Below are 26,121 nucleotides of genomic sequence, written 5' to 3'. Positions count from 1 at the left end.
AAGTTGGGAACTCGAAATCAAAGTTACAGCCATTTCGGCCCAAAAATTAAGACAAAAACACTTGAAATCGTGTGGAGCCGTAATATGGGGGCTATACCAACACCTGGACCTATGTCACAATTTTTGGTGGAGAAATTTCTGTACCACTGGGATCTCCAAATGGCAAGTTACACGCAAATCGGTATAAAAATGAAGATAAAATCCATAAAATACTTGAAATCGGGCGGTACCGCTATATGGGGGCTATACCAAAACCTGGACCTATGTCCATAATTTTTAATGGGTACGTTTCTGTACCTAGTTGTCAAAAAGCAGCCAATGCGGGCTTAAAATGACAATAAAATACCTTAAATCGAGTGGTACCGCTGGATGGGAGCTACAGGAAAAAATGGACCCATATTGATTTTGGTTTCATATTCATGTATTGTTATCCAAATCTGAAAAGTGTACAAAGTTGTAGTTCGCTTGGTCAATTACAACTGTGTTAAAAATGAGTTACCCGATTTGAAAAGCATGTAAAATTGAACACTGTACAACACTGTAAAAATGGACCAATATTGGTTTTGATTTCATATTCATGTATTGTCATCCAAATCTAAAAAGTTTGCAAAGTTTTAGTTCGATTGGTCAACTGCAACTGTGTGCGAAATGAGTTACCAGATTTGAAAAGAACAAGTAAGAACGGCGTTAAGTTCGGCCGGGCCGAACTTGTTATACCCTCCACCACAAGTTGTATTGAAGTAAAATGGAATAATTAGTTTCCTTTCGTGTATGAAGAAGACTTAATACTAAATTTCAGCAATTTCGGTAAAACAATGTGAGGCACCATGGGGGCTATTTCAAAACGTCTAACTATACAGACAAATTTCTTACAGAAAGTTTTTAGGCTCAAAGAAGACTAAATACCAAATTTCCTATATTTCGGTAAGAGAATGTGGCTAAAACTTAAAAAAGACCGAAAATCAAGAAGTACGCTTCTATGGGGATATAGGAAGACATGGACCTATACTCTTCTGGAATATTTTATAACTCTTGGAAGACGAAATAACGAATTTCAGCCATTTCGGTTGGATATTGACGTCGCAATCATCAGTATTACGAAAATCGGGAGGTACCGTTCTATGGGGGCTATATCGAAACGTGGACCTATACCGACGAATTTTAGTCAGAAATGGGGCAATATGAAAGCGTGAACCTGTACAGACATATTTTTGGCGAACAATTTTATATCACATTGAAGACTAAATACCAAATTTCAGCCATTTTGGTGGAATATTGAAGACCCAACCTTCAAAATACGAAAAATCGAGAGGTACCTTTCCATGGGGGCTATATGAAGGCGTGGACCTATACCGACAAAGTTAAGGGGGAAGTTTGAGTACCCCTGTACAAAGTCTAAATACCAAATTTCAGCCATTTCTGTGTGATAATGAAGCTAAAACCTTCAAAATACCGAAAATCGGGAGGTACCGTTCTATGGGGGCTATATGAAAGTGTGGACCGATACCGACAAAATTCTGGGGGAAAGTTTTATACTCCTAAAGAAGACTACGTACCAAATTTCAGCTATTTTGGTACGATAATGAAGCTAAAACCTTAAAAATACCGAAAATCGGGAGGTACCGTTCTATGGGGGCTATATGAAAGTGTGGACCGATACCGACAAAATTCTGGGGGAAAGTTTTATACCCCTAAAGAAGACTACGTACCAAATTTCAGCCATTTTGGTAGGATAATGAAGCTAAAACCTTAAAAATACCGAAAATCGGGAGGTACCGTTCTATGGGGGCTATATCAAAACGTGGACCGATATATCCCATTTTCAATACCAACCATCCTGCATGTAATAAAAACTTCTGTACCAAATTTTGACTCTCTATCTTTAAAATTGCGAGCTGTATCTTGATTTCAACAGACAGACAGACGGACGGACGGACGGACAGACGGACATGGTCAAATCGACATAGAATTTTATGCTGATCAATAATATATATACTTTATAGGGTCTCCGACGAATATTTCGATGTGTTACAAACGGAATGACAAATTTAATTATACCCTCCATATGGTGGAGGGTATAAAAATACCGGAAATCGGGTGGTACCGTTATATGGGAGCTATAGGAAAAAATGGACTCATATTGATTTTGGTTTCATATTTACGTATTGTCATCTAAATCTGAAAAGTGTGCAAAGTTTTACTTCGATTGGTCAACTGCAACCGCTTTAAAAATCAGTTACCCGATTTGAAAAGGGGGTTAAGTTAGACACCGTAAAAACACTGTAAGAATGGTCCAATATTGGTTTTGATTTCATATTCATGTATTGTCATCCAATTCTGAAATGTGTGCAAATTTTAAGTTCGATTGGTCAACTGCAACTGTGTGAAAAATTAGTTACCAGATTTGAAAAGCAAATTAGATAAAACACTGTAAAACAGTGTAAAAATGGACCAATATTGGTTTTGATTTCATATTCGTGTATTGTCTTCCAAATCTGAGAAGTGTGCAAAGTTTTAGTTCGATTGGTCAACTGCAACCGTGTTAAAAATGAGTTAGCAGATTTGAACTAAACACACACCAAGGCAAGTTAAATAAAACACTGTAAAAAATAAATTTATTTATTTGATTAAAAAAAATATATATAATTTAAAAAAATGTACTGAGGGGGTGCTTTAGTTTTGGTCGACACTGTATGTTTGAATGAAATCAGTTACAGACAATCTGGAATCGATTTAGTCATGTCCGTTCGTTCGTTGGTCTTGATGGTTGGATCGCACATTAACTTTCGAACGAACTCTACTGCAATGGTACAGTTTTTTTTCGGGGGCAAGTCCAAACCTCCTAAGATAATGGCAATAATGATCTGTCGGCAACAAACAAAATTGAGTATCCGATTTGGCAAAACTGCAAATCGTAAAATGTTCTTCCTAACGTACATCAAGTTCTATAAGTGGCCATATCGGACAAAATTTTTGGGTACCTTCCTCACAAAAGTTCAAAATTTTCGCTTAAAGGCGATGAAAGGGGTTTTCGGCATCCTTTGGAAGTTTTTATAATGTTTTTCCTGGTTCAAAAGTTTTAAATCTTACAATGACCAATTAAATGGCTGGTGGGCGCGATAACTACCGAAATGAATGAATCCCAAAATTTGATCCACATCTAAAAAGGGTATGTCTGTCAAGTCCTTCAGGAAACATCTAAATTTCAACTGTTTTGCGCATTATTCCAAGTCAAATTTATATGCAAAATACCCGGATCTATTCGAAAAATTCAAGTTTAAATTCATACAGGCTGAGGCTTTATCGATGTTGGCAAAGCCGACTGCTCCTTGTATACTTGGTTTTTTTATAAGGGTTTTTAGTATGAAGGGTATACTAAGTATGTTTTTCCGTTTGTAACGCATATAAATAATCATTTGCGACCCTATAAAGAGTAAATATTCTTGATCACGATAAAATACTGAGACCATAACCGTCTGTTGTAATCATTCTAGCGCCCACAATAACGCTATATTTTTGCACCCGAGTGCATTTTTCCATGGACAGGTAAAATTCTGAGATGGGCTATATCGGCCCACGGTTACCTGCTGATTTTTGGTATTTTTAAGATTTTATTTACAATTTTTCCAGTCACAAAGCTTTTTCACTAAAGTTATCAACCTAGGTCCATGTTTTGGTATAGTCCCCATATATTGGTATAGGCACCTCCCGATGTTCGGTACTTTGAGGGTTTTAAATACATTTATTGACCGAACTATCTGCAATTTGACATTTGAGTTTCCCAATTGTCACAAAACTGCGCTAGCAAAAATTGTCAATATAGGTCCATGTATTGTATTTTGAGAATCTTAGCTTAATCTTTAACCGAACTAGCTGTAATATGAAATTTGAGTTGTTTCTTGGTATAGGCCTCATATAACGTTACCTACTGATTTTCGGGATTTTGAGGACGACAATCTTTGCTGCAACAAGGCAGTGATCCTAATTTATGATTGGGCAAATTGACACAAACCGACAGAGCGTGTGTCCATAAATAAATAGCCTTATATAGACGTATGCAAAAAGCTAACAGTTCAAAACTTTATATGAAACCAAATTTTAAAATTTTTCAACATAATATATTTAACACTGTCTTACACTCTTGCTTGTAGGGGCCGCAAGAACACGTTGTTGCAAAAAAAACTTAAGTCCCGGTCCACACTAGCTTGAATTTCATTAAAAAGTTTCGTGAAATGAGGTGTTCTTAAATCGAATTCCCCACTACAGCAATTTTATGATTTTACTCTACTATGGAGGTCGATCTAGAGACGCACAATTTCATGCATTTTTTTCAATGAAATCACTCTGGTGTGGACCGGGACTAACGAGTCGAGAAGAGGACTTAAACTGCACTTTTCCTTATGTACGTCTGGTAAAAATATTACTATGTGAAAAGTATGGACCAAATCAGTTACTCCCTTCGAGCACTGTCGTTCACGCCATCTTAGCGAAAATGTTGGAAATTTTGTGGGAGAGGTACCCGAGGTTGCGTACCGATATGGACAGTCTTCGTATTTGATATATGTTTGAACAAACCGTTACGAGGCCCAAATGTTGGACCAAATCGTGCGGTCCGACGCTAAATCTAAATCCAGCGGGGAAAAATAATTGAGGTAAGCGGCTATAATTTAGTACAGATGTTACTTATATGTATAGGTACGATTACACTGAGTACCTCCGCATATAAGGTATTTTGGGTATGTGGACCACATTTCACTGCTAATTTTGATGTATTTTGGTATTTAGGGTCTCCAGGGGTATATAACATTATTTCCAATTATGGGGGCCATAGGCCCGGGATTTTATTTATTTTGAAGTTATTCTTCACATTTTCCCACCAAATTGGATGTTTTTTGGTATTTCGGGTTTTAAGTACACACAAAACCTCCGTACCAGAAATGTTCGACGTACTATATCCACGTTTTGATATAGTTCCAATATATATGTAGTTATCTCCCGATTTCCAGAATTTAGAAGATTTTAGCAAAAATATCCAACGGAAATGGGTATAAATATGGTTTTCGGCTTTTTAATTGACAAAACATCTACACACCAAAATTATTATTCACTTAGATACACTTTTTGGTATATCCCCCATACAAATGCCCTACTTGAATCTACGTAAAATGGATTTATAAAATTGTTGATAACATGAAAAAAGGCAGACGAAATTTTTGGAATAGATACCTCGGACTATGTTATTATACCCTACACCACTGTGTGGAAATGGTATTATAAGTTTGTTTTGGCAAAAACGAATGTAACACCGCGAAATATCGATCATAGACCCCCAATGTGGTATACCAATCTTCATATCTCGACTAGATAAAGCGATTTTGAGATGTGTGTCCGACCGCCTGTCCATTATAAATTGTAATCAAACTCCAGGCTGCAATTATGGACTGATCGTCACGAAATTTTGCATGGAGGTCGGATTCAGACCAAAATAGACACCTATTGTTATTGGTGATGATCGTGAAATATTTAGCGGGTGAAATGGACCAAAAACATAATTTTTATCCGATTTTGTAGCTGCTCTGTAGGTCGCAATAATAGTCCGATCAACGTGAAATTTTTAGTAAGGTAAGAGTATATGACAAAGAAGAAGCTTAAATTTTATATAGTGATCAGTTAATATTTAGAGGGTTAAATGGACCTCAACTTTTGTGTGAAAATTGTGATTGTGTATTCCTGAAAGATACATTCCGCCCACGTAGATAACATTTGGAAAGCCATTTCTTGGCCTTTCCATTGATGCCAATTATGTTGATTTACGTGCTCAGATAGCAGAGTTACAGACTAATATATCCACCCAGTGGGAAAATGGAAGCAATGGTAAACGAGGAGGTAATGCATAAACACTATGATTTATTGATTCCAGAATACATTATTGTTAACACGGTGCATGTCCTAGGAAAATAATGCATTCCTTTTGTTTGCCTAAGTGATTCATAATATAATGCATTCAATATAATACATGTTTGGACACTATTTCAAGAATACATTATATAATAGATGTGTCTCAATGCGTTAAATTATTAATACTTTAAAATTAGTTATCTAATTCATTCCCCCAGAATACATTAAAAATATGTTTTTTTTTTAATTTGAAAAATATATATTTTAATTTATTTTTTATTATTAATAATCACATGTTTATAAATACATATATGAATGTACGTATTCTTAGAATACAAAAACAAAAAAACTCATTGTGAATTAATATAAAACATAAAGTAGAATTCATGTATGGATATAGTTTAAATAAATATATTTATTTCTCGCTAAGCTTTTTGGCGAGGTGTGATTTCTTAAATTGTCTTAGTTTAATTAGATGGAATGCCTTTTTAATTTCCTTTTTATATTCCTCGCGCTTTGACACTTCTGTAATAAATAATTTATATTAATGTTTATGTTAAAAAAGTATTTAATTTAAAAATGTTGAACAATTTTACTTACCAAAAATTAATTTATTTAAATTTTCAAAGGATTTAAAAGCCATTTTTCCTTTTATTCCTTCGTAGTTATAATTCATAAATAATTCTTCGGAAATTACTCTACTTAAATTTTTTGTAACTCCTGAAGGTAACAGTATTCTCTCCATGATGGGGATCTGGATAATAAAAAGAATTTGTCGTTAAAGTTAAGATTAGTATCTTGGAATTAAATACTTACAAATGAATCGAAGTTTTTCCCAATTTTATTGTCAACTTTGTGGAGATCTGACTCAGTTTTTATGGGGAAGTATATTTTTTTCGCATCCTGTGTCAGTAGAGTATCCAATTTTAATTCAATTTTTGCAAGCACATTTAAGCATGTATCAAATTTATCTGCAATAGTAAAACATTAAAATGTTGGCATTAATATACATAAAATTATTTATTAATTATAATATAATGTTCATGGAATATAAGAATTTTGTTATTTATTTATTAATATATTGATATTAAAAGTGGTTTACCTGTTTTTTTATTTTCGTCAGTTTGAAGTATTGCGTTATGCGGTGCAAGAGGTGTAGCAAATTGTTTTTTTATTACAGACATTTTAAGTTTTGGTTTAATATCAGGTTTGAGAATTTAATTCTGCTTATGGAGAATGGGAAGAAATACAAATTTATTTTGGTATGGCAATCGAATCAATTTATATAAAATATCGTCACAGTTAAAAAGTTCAACAGTTGTGCAAGTGGATCCTTCGCTTAAAAATATTCCAATATCTAATGATTGCATTGGCTCTGTATAAAAATTTGTGCAATTCAAAATTTTATGTCCCCCTATATAAAGTTTATTTTCGACAGTTGAGAACTGTTTTATTTCTATTGCGAATCCAGATTTGACAAAACAAAATTTATCAGGACTTTTTAAACTTAAAAAGAAACCTGGAAGATTTAGCGATGTTATCACACCATTTTTATTATATTTTATTGTATTCTCCTCAGTATCTTCTATATATTCATCATGTAAAATTTTATTATTTAACTGTTCCAGTATCTTTATTGGGCTTTTTACTTGTTTTTTTAACTGTTGCAAATAATTTTCAAAGTCGTAGGCTGAGAAACTTCCCAAAAATCCTACTTTTGCTACACACTCTGTAAGATGAAGAAGTGAATGTACATTGTACGAAACATAATGTTCCCCAAATATCATTGGAAATGTTTCAACATAATATTGTATCATTTGTGATGCTGTATTTAAATATTTATGATAACTTTGTTCTGCTATCAGAATTCTGTATGCGCAATGTAACAAGCAAAAATGATAATAAAAATCGCTATCAACAATATCAGCCAATATAACTATCCCAGTATATAAAACGAACTGTCTAAATTCAGTAGCTTTCCAACGATGTACTTCCTCTAAACCTCTAGGTTTTCTACAAAACTCCCTAGTTATAAATGGGACAAGAATTTAGGGTTGATGAAAAGATATGGTCCGATCACTTTCCTATTTTAGCAAGGATAAATGTAAGATCTGATACACAAACTGGAGAAAAGATGTCATTGTTGCCCAAACTTATTTGGAATGAAAAGGATAAGACTAACTATCAGCGAAGAATAAACATGAATCTAAACGTAATTGCAGAGACACAGCAGATAACTCTTAAGGACATTTGCAATGTGATAATAAAATCTTCATCAAAACAATATATACATAAACCAGCTTTTGAACAAAAACAAAGATGGTACGATAACAACTGCAATAAAGCTCGTATTAACAGTTTCAATCTGCTCAAAATATATAGAAGAACGAATGATGTGGAAGACAGAAGAAGATACTTATCTGCACAAAAAAAAAATACAAGATCATATGTGAATCTAGTAAATCGAAATACTACAAAACCATCAGTAATAACCTAAACTGCATAAGAAACTCCGGAGAATGGTGGAAAATGGCAAGGGAACTACGGAATCATCAAAGTCTCATAGGTTCAAATATAACATCAGATATCTTTAAGTCCTACTATATAGATTTGCTAAATAATGGGAATAAAACAACACCCATTTACTATGCACCACAATATCAGGAGGATATGGATCTAGACAGACCGATAACGATGCTCGAATTGGAGGAAATGTTGGCAAGTTTAAAACGAAATAAAGCTCCTGGAGAGGATAGAATTCCATACGAATTTTATATATATGGTACAGAAGAATTGCACAACTAACTACTGGGTATATACAATACCATTCTTGCGAGTGGAGAAATTGACCCTTTATTCACAAAAACTGTAATCTTCCCCATACATAAAAAAGTGGACCTCAACGAACCTTCAAACTATAGAGGGATCTCGTTCATGAACTGTGCGGCAAAGATATTTATGGGTCTAATAAATGAGAGACTATACAATTGGATTGAAAAACATAACATCCTTAATGAATACCAAGCTGGTTTTCGAAGGAATTATTCCACAATTGATAATATATACAACTTAGCGTCGATTTTCAACCTCAAATTATCAGAAAAGAAAAAGGTATACTCATTTTTCATCGACTTTAAGGCGGCATTTGATAATATATCAAGGCAAGCTCTGATTTATAAATTATTCCAAATGGGAATTTCATATAAAATCGTAACGCTGATAGAAAGAATATACAGTAACACCCAATCGGCAGTATGGAACGGGAAAGAGCATTCAGGATTCTTTGAAACTACGAAAGGTGTAAAACAAGGTTGTCCCCTTTCTCCGTTATTGTTCGCCCTTTATGTTAATGATCTCCATGAGCACGTTGAAGGTGGACTGTTTGTGGACAATATTAACATCAGACTCCTTTTATATGCTGATGATATTGTTCTTCTGGCTGATGATGTTAAAATACTTCAAAAAATGATACATAAAGTTGAAACATACTGCAAAATATGGAGCTTGGAAGTTAATTTGTCCAAATCAGAGATAATGGTTTTTAGAAATGGAGGAAAACTAAGCAAACACGAAAAATGGTTCTATGATGGCAAAGAAATTAAAATAACAAACGAATTCAAATATTTAGGCGTTACACTCACCCCGAAAATGAAATTTCTGAAGCATGTTCAATATAGGAATAATGAGACAAAAAACGCAATAAACTCAACATGGAAACAATTAATTGGTAGACCAGATATAAGTATGAACACAAAATGGAAATTATTTTTAGATCCATACAGACATATGCGGCCCAGGTATGGGGTTTTGCCTATTTCGAAGAAGTAAATGCAGTATTGAGATTCTTTTTGAAACGTATTCTGAAAGTTCCCAGTTTCACACCAAATCATGTATTGATGTTGGAAACAGAAGTGGAAGATACGCAAATATATACCCTGGAGCTACATATTAACTATATAGGTAAAACACTTTTTCAATACTCACAAAACAGGCTTCCACAGCAGCTCACTCAACGCATACATTGTAAAAACATATTCTGGGAAAACGAAATAGAATCATTGTCTCAAAAATTTAATCTGGATTGGTCACAGGCAATGATTTCCGCAAATGATTGGACGATTTTCTGCCAGGATATTGTAAAGAACATAAAGCACGAAATTTATGAAAAAAGGATTTGGAAAATAGACATCTAAACCCAAACAGAGGCAAATTTTACTTAAATGAAAGGTACTCTCACGAGGATCTTCAAAGCGCGTAGTGGAATGATCCCTTTGGAGTATAACAAGTTCGGCTCTGGAGACGTAAACAGAGAATGCAAACTTTGTAATACGCAGGAGATAGAAACAATGGAGCATTTTCTAGGAACTTGCCCGATATTGCGAGAATTTAGAATCGCGACATTCCAAAAGCCAATACATAATGAAGTCGAAATAATCAGAATACTTAACGGAGAAGATGAAAACGACTGGGATAATTTATCAAATTATATTGAAGTCAGCTTCAAATACCGGAAACTACTTTTAAATGAATTCAACTAAATATATTTCATAAACTAAATATTCACACTAAATTATGCGACAGACGTATTTATTAACATTGTCGCAATTTTATTACAACTTCTCAAATCTTATGAATGTAAATTAATTGTATTATGAAAATATTTACTAAATAAAGAAGTTTATACTACTACTACTACTACTATAAATGGGACAAGTGATACTAATTTCACCGAGAGTTGCTCTTTCTTCTCCTGATTTAGTTTTGTTTTAGTTTTGCCACTTAAAAGTAAGATTAAAGTTTTTTTGTCACACCTAAATCAATTAGATGCATAGGATCTAAAGGGAATTGACTTATCATACCAATTCCAATATCTTCTAACCCTAAATTTGCATCCACCGTTTGTCTATGGAATCTATCGTTTTTTCGAACTTTAAAATCTTCATCAGTTCGGGGAGATCCAGATGACGTACTAAAAACCGTTCTATTATTTAATCGCCTACCTTTTTGCGTGCATTTGCAACATCCGTCTAAGGCATTGTGACCAACGGTTTGGCAAAGAAACGCGTGCAGGGGTATCACAGATAAAGCTTCTTATTTTTACAGTGTTTTATTTAACTTGCCTTGGTGTGTGTTTAGTTCAAATCTGGTAACTCATTTTTAACACGGTTGCAGTTGACCAATCGAACTAAAACTTTGCACACTTCGCAGATTTGGAAGACAATACACGAATATGAAATCAAAACCAATATTGGTCCATTTTTACACTGTTTTACAGTGTTTTATCTAATTTGCTTTTCAAATCTGGTAACTAATTTTTCACACAGTTGCAGTTGACCAATCGAACTTAAAATTTGCACACATTTCAGAATTGGATGACAATACATGAATATGAAATCAAAACCAATATTGGACCATTCTTACAGTGTTTTTACGGTGTCTAACTTAACCCCCTTTTCAAATCGGGTAACTGATTTTTAAAGCGGTTGCAGTTGACCAATCGAAGTAAAACTTTGCACACTTTTCAGATTTAGATGACAATACGTAAATATGAAACCAAAATCAATATGAGTCCATTTTTTCCTATAGCTCCCATATAACGGTACCACACGATTTCCTGTATTTTTCTTTTCAAATCTGGTAACTCATTTCGCACACAGTTGCAGTTGACCAATCGAACTAAAACTTTGCAAACTTTTTAGATTTGGATGACAATACATGAATATGAAATCAAAACCAATATTGGTCCATTGTTACAGTGTTGTACAGTGTTCAATTTTACATGCTTTTCAAATCGGGTAACTCATTTTTAACACAGTTGTAATTGACCAAGCGAACTACAACTTTGTACACTTTTCAGATTTGGATAACAATACATGAATATGAAACCAAAATCAATATGGGTCCATTTTTTCCTGTAGCTCCCATCCAGCGGTACCACTCGATTTAAGGTATTTTATTGTCATTTTAAGCCCGCATTGGCTGCTTTTTGACAACTAGGTACAGAAACGTACCCATTAAAAATTATGGACATAGGTCCAGGTTTTGGTATAGCCCCCACATAGCGGTACCGCCCGATTTCAAGTATTTTATGGATTTTATCTTCATTTTTATACCGATTTGCGTGTAACTTGCCATTTGGAGATCCCAGTGGTACAGAAATTTCTCCACCAAAAATTGTGACATAGGTCCAGGTGTTGGTATAGCCCCCATATTACGGCTCCACACGATTTCAAGTGTTTTTGTCTTAATTTTTGGGCCGAAATGGCTGTAACTTTGATTTCGAGTTCCCAACTTCTCCACCAAAAATTGTGGACATAGGTCCAGGTTTTGATATAGTCCCTATAAATGGTACCGCCCAATTTCAGGCATTTTAAAGTTTGTATCTACATTTTCGGCCTAAATTGGTTATGGGGTTCTGTTGAAAATTGAAAGAGCATGTTGAGAGGGGAAGGTTCGGAGGAGGTAGTTCGGCGGTGGTTTTTCGGTGGTTCGGTGTAAGTTGTTAGGAGTTAAAGTGCATGTTGTTCGGAAGTTCCGAGGAGTTGTTTGAAAGTTCGGATGAGTTTGTCCGGAGGAGATTTTGCGGAAGTTTGAATGAGGTTGTTCGGAAGATCGGTGGAGGTTGTTCGAAAGGGTGGTGTTATGAAAGTGGATGTTAGGAACTTCCACCCCCCTCCGAACTTCTAAACAACCTTCTCCGAACTTCCCCTTCTCAACTTGCCTTTTCCACATTCAGTCTAACTTGTTCACTACTACACACATCCACACACACAAGCACACAAACTGTCAAAAAATAAATACTTATTTCAAAATCTGACCCATGTACACAATTTTGGTGGGGACGTTTCTGTACAACTGGGAACTCGAAGACAAAATCCTCAAAACAACTTAAATCAGGTGGTACCGCTATATGGGCACCATCATTAAATATCATTTATAATCTCAAGTATATACAAATAAAATTGAAAATCTTAAAAAAATGTATTTACAAAAAAATTAAAAATAATTATAAAATTATTAAGTTTCAGTGTTCTATTTTTAAATGCACTAAAAACTAGAAAATAAGTATGTAATTAAAAAAATTAAGTAACAGTGTTTTATTTATAAATGCACTTAAAAGTAGAAAATAATTTTGATGATGGAATCTCTCAAATAAAACGCTTGCCGTTCAATATTATCACAAGTTTTAATTTAAATGCAAGCGTTTTATTTGAGAGATTCCATCATCAAAATTATTTTCTACTTTTAAGTGCATTTATAAATAAAACACTGTTACTTAATTTTTTTTTTAATTACATACTTATTATTTTTGGTTCCTAAATAAATTCCAATTGGAAAAACTTTACCTCTCGGGTTATCGACAATTCTTGCTAAAATTGGCTACAGCGCCAAACTAGAAGATTTATAGAGTGGTAGTCCATCTACATTTATATCTAAATAAATGTCATCGCAATGTTTTATTATGCTTTCTAATTTTATTAGCTGATTTTTTAGTCCAATGTGCAGATATGAACCAGGTGGCACCGTCCTAAGTGTACATGTTTGGGTTCTAATTAAGGTTTTAGATGACTCTGGCAAATCAACTGACATACTTTGGGAAGATATAAGTTTCAATAAGTCATCAAAACACTGTCTGGAAATATTATATTTCAAAGCCCAATTTGTTAGTTTGCTGTCAAAACTTTCTTCTGTTTCTTCTGCTTCTTCACGTTTTCTATATTCAAAGTAGGAATTTCTTCTACACAAATATTATTTTCACTTGCACAAATTAAGTTATCACTATTGCTTTCATTTGATGCACTTGCACAACGTTTCTTTTTATTTGCTATTAAGCGCCTCCAATGTCGCTTTGAATACATTTCAAAAACTTACGTCTTCACCGTAACACAAATGAAACAAAACTAAACAAATTTACAAATTTTAACAATGACACGACATGAAGTCGCCCGAAAATAACGGGACACCAAAATCAAGAAAAAAACAAACTATGAAACTACACATTCCATCATATAATGATTCTGGAATATACATAGGCGGTAATCAACTTGCAAATTTCGTCAAATGAAATTACCATTTCGCTTCAATTGGGATGAATAATATAATGCATCCTATAACAACAGTTTTAAAATCAATTTTTGCTCAAATTCCATTCTTTTCTCAATTATTTTTGACAAATTCTATAATGTAAATCATATAATGCAATAAATTATTTATTCTCAATGTAATACATTCTCCATTTTCCCCCTGGGCAGTTATTTGTTTGTAGTGTAATCAGGAGCACACTAGAGGTCGCTATTATAGATCAATGGCCACGAGATTTTGCACGCTGTAAGAGTTTAGGTCGAAGAACATGCCTACAATTTTGGATGATGATCTCATATTATCTAGTAGGTTAAATGGACCATTACTTTTGAATGAAAAATATAAAAAATGAAAAATTTGGTATATATTTTACTTCCTGGAGGGCATATACCAGCAAAGTAGCCTACATATGGATAAAGAACTACTGACCTTTCCCCTGATGCAAATTGCAATAATGAGTCTCCTGGGTAACTAACGGCCCTATAGACTAATATATAATAGGTTTTGTGTTAAATACAACATTTTCCTCCCATGCTACAATTTGTCTCTATCATGATAGAGAAATTCCCGGCATTATTGCAAATTACGTGGAGCCCTAGCATATTAATTGTCCAATTGAATTTTTTATACATATGTATGTATATTGCAGCATGGGGTCGCTTCGCCACGATTTTTCCAAAATGCACTCGGTGTCGCTGCCGTTAAATTTTTTTTGATTTTGAAATATTATATTTTGTGAAGGCACCCACCCCCTCCTCGCATATAATTAAATATGAATAGTCCCAATTTACATTAGGCGAGTTTACTTGCGGCAATTGTCAGTTTGTAGGTGTAGGTAGGGGGCTGAGAGGCAAAGGGTTACCATATGCCTCACCCCTCTCTCCATCAAACTGGCAATTGCCGCAAGTAAACTCGCCTAATGTAAATTGGGACATACTTTTGGGAGTCATAAATTTGATAGCATGCAAATTATTTAAATTTCTACTCATTATTAGTTGTTTTTTTTTTACCGGTTAATATATATTTTTGATATTACAATATATATGGTAATATTCAAAAAAGTTGTTCAATCGTTGAAGTTGAGGTTCACGATTTAATAAGTCGCGAACTGTTAATATATTTTATAAAATATGAATATATTTATATTAATTGAAGTGTTTTAGTCACGATCTCATAATATGGACCATAACAAATAGTTTTCGAGGAAGCTGCGTTAGTGGTAATATAAAAAATGGGAAAAATGTGTTGAAGTAAACATGTTTTTTTGTGTTCTTTTTTGATTTCTGGCCAAACCACTCAAAATTCGAACCAGTGCTCAAAGAAAGAACTAAACAATACCACTTGGGCAACATGGTTCTAGTGTATGACTTTTGGATATATACACTGCATCCCCCTAAAATCGATGCTGACATTTTGAAGTTTTGATTTCAGTGTTTTTCGAATTTTTCTTATAACTAGATGGTGCAACTAGATAATAATCCAAACTAGTTTATAGGATTGTAGAACTCGCGATTCCACGTCGTTGATGTATATCTCATGAGTGTGCTCCGTACAGCTTCCTAGTAATAGGAGTCCAAAGGCGAAAATTTGGTGCGTAAATTTTCTGAAAAAAACCTATTTTTTGGCTTTAAAATTTACAACTGTCATACAGGTACCCCTGAACCCCGCGTAATTTTAGTTTTTTTTACGTGCCGGATCTAATGAGCTCTTCTGCGGTCAAATCCATCCACTAAAACGCCGGATATAGATACCTTGAAAGTAGGAAAATCTGCAAAAATATATTTTGACAATTCCGCGAATTGAACCGCGATTTTCTTTGATTATATTTGCATAAATGTAAATCTTTATACGCGTTTATAATATTTGCCAAAAAGGTGTGTCACAAATTACAAAGATTCAGGAGTAATATCCCTATTTATCCCAAAATAGAATGCGGTGGCACATCCGCAGTTCTAGACGAATCTGTCTAAAATAATTTATATTGACGTATTTTTAATAGGCGACCATTGAAATCGGATGCACCTTATAATCATATGCACATCGCGTAATTTTTGCCCACTTGAAGGTTTTGTGAATAGTAAGATGCAACTGATGGCACACTTTGGCCGCTGAATGAAACATGGGAAAATCCATGCATATTGATAGACATGGACTCCCTGTATCCGAAAAGCACATGCACCTCAACCGATTTAAACCAATTCGCGAATTATACGGTTTTTAACTTCTATGTTTTTTCTTTGATTGTAATTTCAATATTACTCTCTACTTCTTATTTCTATTGCTTATCACAGAAAGCACATATACTTTCACGATGACTAATTAATTTTCTCGTAGAAGTTTAAGCAAAATACTTCAGGATTTGAATCGAAATTTAGCGAAATAATAGAATAACTCCCAAAATTTATTTTTCAATTTTTTCGCATTTTACCAAAAATATATTTTTGAAAAAATTTCCAACAATAATTTTCCGTTCTTTGTTGTTGCTGCAATATGTAAGTTATAAACGCGATCTTTATAATTTTGGTCTCACATTTTTCTACGCGTTGTCTAGATTCTGTACGTATTTTTAAATTATTGTTTTGGAGATTTTTTGTACTCTGATTTAGAATAAATAAAATTTATTCCAAGATTTCTTCAATATTTTTTGATTTTCCGCGAAAATAAAATAAATTTAGCAACTATTTTAGCATCTACGGATAGATATCAAATGCTGCTAACGATTCATATATACATGTTCTTATTACAACACAATAGGAATTTTTAAATATTTTTTCTTTACAAGAGAGTAAAACCGCATATAACTTTTGAGTGCAGCATCCCATTTTGTGAACGCGAACAGATTTGAAACCACGATTTTTTTCCTAACCCATGTACCGAAAATGGCGGATGTGCTCGGCAAAAAAGTTTTTAATTTTTTTTCTATGTAATTGTAAAGGAAATTTGAAATTTACCATATCCACAATGAACTATTTTCGAAATGCCCTAAATGGCACAAAATCGCGTGCATTTCCAAGCATATGTATGGCACTAGTGCACTTTTTTGGACGATAGATCTTCAATAAAGTCACAATGTTACTTATTTACTTAGCTGGCCCATTACAGAACATTTCATCCACTTGTTTGCGCCATCTATTCTTTGGCCTGCCAATTCTGCTTGCACCGCCAAGTGGCATGTATTCATACGCCTTCATCATCGCTCATTCTTATGATATGGTCTAGCCAACGCAATCGTTGCATCTCGATACGTTTAACTATATTCATGTCTTTGTATAGCTGATATAGCGTGTGGTTCATACGACGTCGATATTCACCGTCCACGCAAATCGGCCCGTAGATCTTTCGAAGAATTTTCCTCCCAAACAGACCAAGCACTGCCTTATCTGCTGGCGCAAGTACCCATGCTTCGGAGCTATACATTAGCACGGATAGTGTTAATTTTGTTTGACGAGATGTGGCTTTGTTTTTAAATTGTTTACTTAAACCATAGTAGCATCTGTTGGCCAATACAATTCTTCTTCTTATTTCACAACTAATGTTGTTTGTTGTGTTTATGGCAGTGCCGAGTTGACGAAGTCTTTAACTACCTCAAAATTACAGGTACCAACTTCCACAGTTGGTCCGAGCTCTATGGACGTTTGCGCCTCAGAACGATCGTACATCCAACACGCTCGATGAATGTCTTCCATCTATCACAACATGATCAATTTGATTACTTGTTCTTTGATCTGGAGACAGCCAGGTGCCCTTATGAATATCGAGATGATTAAATCTGGTACTGCCAACTACAATGTTTTTTGCAGCTGCAAAGTCTATCAGCCTCATACCATTGTCAGATGTTTCACTGTGGAGACTGAATTTCCCGACTGTTGGGCCAAAGATATTCTCCTTTCCAATTTTGGCATTAAAATCGCCTAGAATGATTTTAATGTCATGGGCAGGGCAACGGTCATATGTTTCTTCTAAGCGCTCGTAAAATATATCTTTGGTCTGTTCGTCCTTTTCTTCAGTGGGAGCATGAGCGCAAATAAAGCTGATATTGAAAAATTTAGCTTTTAATCGAATTGCAGCAAGTCTTTCATTCACTGGGGTGAAGTTGGATACCAGACATTTTAGTCTCCGACTAACGACGAATCCGCAACCAAACTCATGCTTTACGTCATGGCAGCTATAATACTGTGCGTCACCTTTAGGTGTTGTTGTGACGCCTTTCCCAGTCCATCGTATTTCCTGTATGGCAGTAATATCGGCCTTGTACTTTTCAAGTACGTCTGCCAATGCGAAGACTGCACCTTCTCTATAAAGAGTTCGAACATTCCAGGTGCAGATTCGCAGATCATGGTCCTTAAAACGTGTGCGGAGTTCGTCAACTTTAGAGGGGTTTGTTTTTCTTTTATTTCGTTTTTTCATAGTAGGCTGTGCGCGGTGAACGCGCGACACATGTTAACTCACTACCTTTAACGGGTGTTAAAGGCAGTTTCCACTTGAGATGAAAGAGGGACCAAGATAAATCCTGGGCTTTGCCATGTTAAAACCGGTCAGGACCGTTCCTTGGTATCTTCCATCCCCTAGGTCACCTAAACTCACAATGTTCCCTTTGAAAATTTGTATATAGCATTTGTAGTGTTCAATAAAATTGGAGCAGTGTCCGTCTGTCGAAAATTTCACGGTCAGTAATTGGGTATATTTGCATTGGGTATATTTTTCAAAAAGGAACCTGATATTCAAAGAAAATTTATAGATATATCAGAAGGGACTACCAGTGTCAATTTTCTAATTTTGAAACCTTTATTAGAAATGTATAATGATATACATAATTGTTCCACAAACATCCCAGTAGGGACAAAGGATGCGTCTCTCATATGAATGAGTGCACCCTTATTCATACTAGATCAATGATAAGGGACCTACTGTTTATTGCCGAGTCCGAACGACGTGTCCTAAGACACCGCATGTAGAGAAGTTTTTCATGGCTGAAATACTCAGAAAATGTCACCATCATTACTGAGGGGTATTATGCCACCGTTGAAAATTTCATGTGGCCTGGCCTAGGAACCGAACCCGGGAATTCAGACGCGTGTGCATGCCATTGGACCACGGTGACACACAATTAGATATGTCAAAACATGGAAATTTTACATTTTTTGATTTTTGAAGAATAGACTTCGGAGACATTTAATATGCTCAAAGCAAAAAAATCATTACGTATCTTCGTTTCTAGTTTTATTCCATAGAGTGGAGCTATATTTCAACTTCACATCCGCCTTGCACGCAGAATGTCGTGGGTTCGATTCCCCGGCGAGGTAACATCAAACTTTCAACGGTGGCAAAATACACCTCAGTAATGTTGGCGACATTTTCTGAGTATTTCACCCATATAACACTTCTCTAAAAGTGTTGTCTTAGGACACATCGTTCGGACTCTGCGATAAACTGTAGGTCCCAAGCTTAATGTGATAAGGTGGCAGAATCGACAAAGTTATTTTTATACCCTCCACCATAGGATGGGGGTATATTAAGTTTGTCACTACGTTTGTAACTACTCGAAACAATCATTGTAGACCCCACAAACTATATATATTCTTGATCAGCGTGCAATTCTACATCCGATATAGCCATGTTCGTCCGTCTGTCCGTCTGTGGAAATCACTCTAGCGTCCGAACGGATTAACGTAGGTGGATGACATTTTGGGAAAATCTATTATATGTACGTAGGACTTTTGGTATTGAAAGCGGGATACGTAGGTCCACGCTTTCGTGTAGCCCCCATACAAAATAACGCGTGACGCGTCATCGGTTTAAGGAATTTTTAAGATATTTGTCCCATTTTACCACCGAATTGGTTGTAAATTGGTATTTTGTGTCTCCAGAGGACAAAAAACATTCCTACCAAAGTTGGTTTATATAGGCCCACGTTTTGGTATAGCCCCCATATAACGCCCCATATAAAGTACGCGTCATTTTAATATATTTTGAATGTATTAGTCCCATTTGACAACACAATCGGTTGTAACTTTGTATTTTGTGTTTCCAGAGGCTACGAAACATTTCCACCGTAAAGTGTTTATATAGGTCCACGTTTTGATATAGCCCCCATAGGACAATATCTCCAATTTTCGGTATTTTGAAGGTTTTGGCCTCATTATCACACCGAGATGGCTGAAATTTGGTATTTAGTCTTCGTTGTGGGTATAAAACTTTCCCCCAGAAATTTTTAGGTATAGGTCCACGCCATCATATAGCCCCCATAGAACGGTACCTTCCGATTTTCGGTATTTTGAAGGTTGTGGCCACATTAATCCACCGAAATGGCTGAAATTTGTGGTGGAGGGTATAAAATGTTCGGCCCGACCGAATTTAAGGCTTTTCCTACTTGTTTACAATAAGCTTATTTGTTCCATAAAGGAATTTTGGTTTGCTGAAAGCTAATTCCCAGGGGCAGTGGTTTAGGGTGTCTGAAGTAAAGGAACGCTGTTCGAGTAAAAAGTGGTAAAACTTGAAGATTCTTGCACGTCAAGGAACAGAGCTTATGTTTGAAATAATACAGCACTAATGAATTTTACTCTTGGTCAGTTTTCGGACTTTTCCCCCGCTAGATTTGAATTTCTCCCACAGTGCGATGGGCTAAAAATATTCCAAATTATCTGAAATTATTATTTCGTTAGTCTAATTCACAAAATAAGTTACACTTGCTGTTAAAAACACAAATTACGACAAAACCTCTACCAAAATATTTTCGAACACTGTATACTCGTGCAACAATTTTATGTATATTCTATAATCACAATTAAGCCTAATGTTTTACACAGAACTTTAGCTTAACCTCTAAAGCAAAATAAAAAGACGAAAGTTAAAGCCATTAACCTCGGCAACACAGAAAATTTTCGAGGGTCATTTAAATGATTTTTTAACAATACCTAAATGTTTATCTGGTGCTAATATAAATACAGCAGTGTTCAAACTGATAAAACATATTTCAGTTCGAAGTGTTCGTAGAACAATTTATAGTCTTTTTTTAATTTCAAACTCATAAAAATGCGTAAATTTATGGTGAGAATTAAAAAAAACATTGTACATTTTTGTTTTAATATTTAAATATACTTTACATTTTAGCTCTTGTGCTTGGTTGCATTTTGCTCCGCCTCTCATCAAGGATACGACTATCCTAATCAGAACAATGCTGCCAGCAGTGGTCTTTATGGAGCACCAGCAACAATTACTAAACGATTTTTTATCCATTCAGCACCTGAAGAAGGGGGTGTAGATGTTCAACAACATGATATTGCTGTTGGCACACCACGCAAAAACTTCAATGTTGTTTTTGTTAAGGTTCCTTCCGAGAAACAGCAAAAAGTCAAGGTGCGTGTCACACCAGCTGTTAATGAGGAAAAGACTGCCGTCTATGTTCTGTCTAAGAAAGCTGATGCTCCCATTGTTGAAACATTTGTTCAAGAACCTGTAACCACTACCAGCAAACCTGAAGTTGCTTTCATCAAATATCGCACCAACGAAGAAGCTGAACATGTTCAACACCACATCCAGGCTGAATATGATCATTTGGGTGGTAGTACCATTGTTTCTGATGAAGGTATTTCCGCTGTGAAATCTGTTATCGGCATTTTGGATGGTCTGCAACAAAGTGCCACTTCTTCAGCTTATTTGCCACCAGTTCAAAAGCATTAAAATTGCTGGGGAATCATTTGTTAAAAGTATGTTATGTTATTTTATGCAAATACAATAAAAAATAGATTGTTATACACAAAACAGCACACTGTGCATGAGATTAATTCAGTATTCAATACAATGTCTAATACAGCGACGAAAATTGTCTAGCAACAACAATATCTAATATGCCTGATGATGTTAACCTAACCAATTAACGAAACAATCGTATCAATTTTGCAATAGAATCCCCTTAGTTCATATAGCTCGATTAATAACACTGTGACACAAAGTCTGTGGGGTGGAAAGCCCTTGGTGAGTATATTAAGAACTCAAAAGGAAATGTTTGCCATAGGTCAAGTTTCTGAGATATCGCGTGATGTCATTTTTTAGTTTTCCCCTATAATCCTTGCGAAAATAGAGATTTTTCACCATCCAAATATTGTGCAAAAATGATTTTAGGTACGGTTCTCTTTGACAACAAATCAATATTGTCTCGTTTTCATCGTCCTTTTTGATGTTTCCTCAGTCTTGGTTCAGAAAAAAATATGTTTGGTTTTTCTGTATATTCGACATTGGTTATTTAACGGTATGTAGAGTTACCCAGCAAAATTTTATGGAAGTGGTTCCATGAGATGTCATGATTTCAATGGATCTTTTGCATTTGGTTTAAATGAAGTCGTAAGAGATCCAACCTTTTGATCAGCATTTGAACCCATTCCACCGATCCAATAGAGATGAATTTTGTGCTTTTATTTATACACATGTATATTTTCTTTTATTTATCTAAATACCCAGCAAAAAAAGTCATTCAGTAAAATTTGGCAGCAGTAACTACTTACAAATATAACGTAAAAGTGATTATTTTTACATAGGGATGTCATAGGAAGGAAGTACTTCCTTAAATATGTTTTTTAAGTACATACTTAACCACATACCGGCAGTCGAAAAGAAGCTAAAAAGCATAGTTCTATTTTTAGAAAAAATTGGGGTGAAATTATATTTAAATTCAACACTACACATTTTTTTGTTTTTTTTTTTTTCTTTTTCATTCGATACCTGCTAGTTTTGAACAAAGGAACTTCTGATTTGTAGCCAAACACACTACACACTAGGCCACTCGCACGAACAACAATGGTTGGTTTAACTCATCCATGTACATCAACATGTTTTTGTAATTTTGTAAACAAAAAACACCCATGCCGACGCTGAGCTTTGAACACACAACTCTAGAATTTGTGTCACCATACTCATTACTTAGTAAGTAAGTAGTAAGTAAGGAAGTAACTAGTTATGTGTAAACTATTATTACACTCCGCATTATCATTACCAGGTAATGCAGGAAGTAATGACATGTGCTTACCAAAATTTTTCTGGGTACGTCTAAAGCTATATAAGATTTATTATGCTAGGAAATCCCAATCATTGAGCTAAAAATAGAGTCGGACTGCACTCTATGGTATTAAAAAAGTTGCCTTACCTTGTCTAGAGAACCTTGCTCTACAGAACCTTATAAGCAAATCAATTTGTAGATCCCTACAAAACACAAGAGTATAAATTTCCAGGTGTTGTTAAAATTTACGAAATAGTAATTTACAGTTGGAGTCCATGTCGAAAGCTGCACTGGTGATGGGAAGTAAAAACCTTTTGTAAGATGAATCAAAATCAATTGCGGAGGAAAACCTGCAACAGCCGGACGACTAAAGTTCTCAACATGTCGCTAGCCACCCACATCGTTCCCGAAGACTGCCTAATTTCCCAGCTACTGAAGCCTGGCAAGTATGCCAGCAAATGTGAATTGTACAGACCGATTTCACTTTTGTCGCCCGTAGCAAAGACCCTTGTGGATTTAGTCGTCACCAGCATCAGAAATAACTTTCCAGTTGCCGATCAATAGCATGGGATCGGTAAGCAGCACAACAACTGCGCTAATTAAATAATAGTTATTTCACAAATTCCTATGAAATATTAAAACAAGTAAGCAAAGGCTACAGTCGGACGGGGCCGACCATGTGATACCCTACAACCTCTAGGAATTAGCTATGTGGAACCGACTTGCACGCTGAATGTCCAGGTTCAATTCTTACGCCTGACCACATCAAATTTTTAACGGTGGCAAAATACCCCTTAGTAATGTTGGTGATATTTCTTGAGTATTTCAGCCATGAAAAACGTCTCTACAGCATCTTCGAACACGCCGTTCGGACTCGGCGATAAAAACTAGGTCACATATCAATAACTTAATATGAATCCATTGATATAAGAGAAGCCTCCGTTGTCCCTACTGGGATGTTTGTTGGACAATTATATAAATTATACATTTCTAAAAAATATTCGAACATTGGAAAATTCACAGTGATTAGCCCCTCCTCCTACATCTTCAAATTGTCTTTGAATATCAGGTTCCTTTTTGGACCTAAAATAAATAAATATATATACAATGCAATTTACTATATCTCTGATGTTTGATATTTCTGAAAATTGTGAGTTTATTGAAGATCTATCGTCCAAAAATTGTGCACTTGTACCTCACATATGCTTGATAATGCACGTAGTTTTGCGCTTTTCAGGGTATTTCGAAAGTAGTTCATTATGGGTATATATTGTGATATAAAAAATATATATATTTTATAGCGGTAGAAATAACTAATAATGAATAGAAATTCATATAATTTGCATGCAAACAAATTTATAAATCTCAAAATTGTTCATATTCAATTACACACCAAAGAAGATAGTATAAGTCAGCTATACCCTCAGCCTCTGACCAAAGAAAGAAACAAGCACAATAATTATGCCGTATAAAAATATATTGATTTTGTATAACGGGTTTGCTTCAAAATACGTGGAATCTGTAGGTATCGTAATGTGGGGCTATACCAAATCAATTTTAGTAAGCTAACTTCTGATTTTTGAAAAAGTTTGAGAATTATTTTTCGGATTTGTAATTTTAGTTGGACCCGGCAGGGGTTTTTGGAACTTTTGGACCATTATCTCAGGAAGTATAGACTTATCCGGAAAAATTGTACCGTTGCAATAAGGACCGTGAAAAGAACCTTCTTCAAAAAAATTCCAATAGACCCGATACGAGTCCTCAAACAACACTTTTCCCAAATTTTGTGTGGGATGTATTCGAAGGAGGGGACCAATATAGTCCATATCCCAATGATACATGACTGAATGAAATAATACGATGTGCAAAGTTTGGACCAATCAGAAAATCCTCTTGACAGTTATTTTGCGGATTTGCAATTTTATTTAGGTTCTTATTTGTTTTTCAGGGTTTCTCGGAGCTTTTCGGTCATAATCTCAGGAAGTATGGACTTGCCATTGCAATTGTACCATCGCAAAGGGGACCGCCAGGAAAATCAGCTGAAAAAAATTCAAAACTATTCGATAGGACTCTTAATTTTCACTTTTCCGAATTTTGTGTGGGACGTACCCGAAGGTGTGGACAGATATTTTCTTACCCGATCTATCGATCGATTGCTCACTTCGCTAGTTATCGTTCACACAATTTTTCGAAAAAAATTTTGAATTTTTGTTGGGGAGGTGTGGACCTATATTGCCTATATTCAAACTTAAACTAAGTTTGGGCAAAATTTTATGAAGTATAAAATTTGGTTCGAATCGGTAGATCCGTTCGAGAGATCCGTAAGAGAGACAGATGAACGGACAGGGCTAAATCGACTTCAAATTGTCTAAACGAATTTCGTTCAAACATACCATTATTTCGATGAGACACATCTTTGGTCGTATTTTGTATGTATCCCCTTTACTGTAAATCCTGAGGTATAAAATAGATGGCGAGGCGACCCCATGTTGCAATATTTATGTAAAAAATCCAATTGGACAACTAAACTGAAAATTTCTCTCTCATCATAGAGACAATCCCATGTAGCATGGGAGGAAATTGTGGTTCTCTACACAAAATCCATTATATATTAGGCAGTATGCCCGTTATCTAACAGACACATTGTTACAATTTGCATCAGGGGAAAGGTCAATAGTTATTTTTCCACATGTAGGCTACTTTGCCAGGATTTAAAATATGGACAAAAAATAAAATTTGGATATTTTTCATACAAAATAGACCATTATGTCACCCGCTAAATAATATCAGATCATCATCAAAAATTTTAGGCATCTTCTTCGACCTAAACTCTTACCTCGTGCAAAATTTCGTGACTATTGAGCTATAATTGCTACCTCTAGCGTGTTTATGATTACACTGCAAACAAAAAACTGGATACATTAGGCTGTAACTCCGTTATCTGATCACACACATCAACATAGGGATTTTCTATAGAAAATTTTTAGACCCCTCAGGGAGGAGGGAGGAATATGTCTTTCAGGAACAAAGATATAAGCCGTATATTAAAAATTTTCACAATTTTCACACAAAAGTTGTGGTCCATTTAACCCTCTAAATATTATCTGATCGCCATCTCAAATTGCAAGCTTCTTCTCTGTCATATACTC

At 35.0% G+C, this 26,121-nt stretch overlaps 1 protein-coding gene and 1 long non-coding RNA gene across 2 annotated transcripts; one reads left to right on the top strand and one right to left on the bottom strand.

The window, feature by feature from the left end:
• Positions 1-6,556: 6,556 nt before the first annotated feature.
• LOC141388695 (uncharacterized) lies at positions 6,557-7,121 on the bottom strand. The gene is made up of 3 exons (XR_012408922.1): positions 7,001-7,121; positions 6,715-6,869; positions 6,557-6,652 (listed from the first exon to the last, which is right to left on the bottom strand). It is a non-coding gene; the product is annotated as an uncharacterized lncRNA (long non-coding RNA).
• A 13,891-nt stretch (positions 7,122-21,012) lies between these two features.
• Positions 21,013-21,660, top strand: LOC141389214 (uncharacterized). Its single transcript, XM_073960420.1, has 2 exons — positions 21,013-21,027; positions 21,091-21,660. Exons 1-2 carry the CDS (start codon positions 21,013-21,015, stop codon positions 21,658-21,660), a joined length of 585 nt encoding a protein of 194 aa, XP_073816521.1.
• The last annotated feature ends 4,461 nt before the right edge of the window (positions 21,661-26,121 follow it).

This window comes from Musca autumnalis, unplaced genomic scaffold, assembly GCF_047663935.1.
Source record: "Musca autumnalis isolate F117 unplaced genomic scaffold, ASM4766393v1 scaffold_1, whole genome shotgun sequence".
NCBI classification, from domain to species: Eukaryota; Metazoa; Arthropoda; class Insecta; order Diptera; family Muscidae; genus Musca; species Musca autumnalis.
This window is presented reverse-complemented; position numbering and strand designations above follow the sequence as displayed.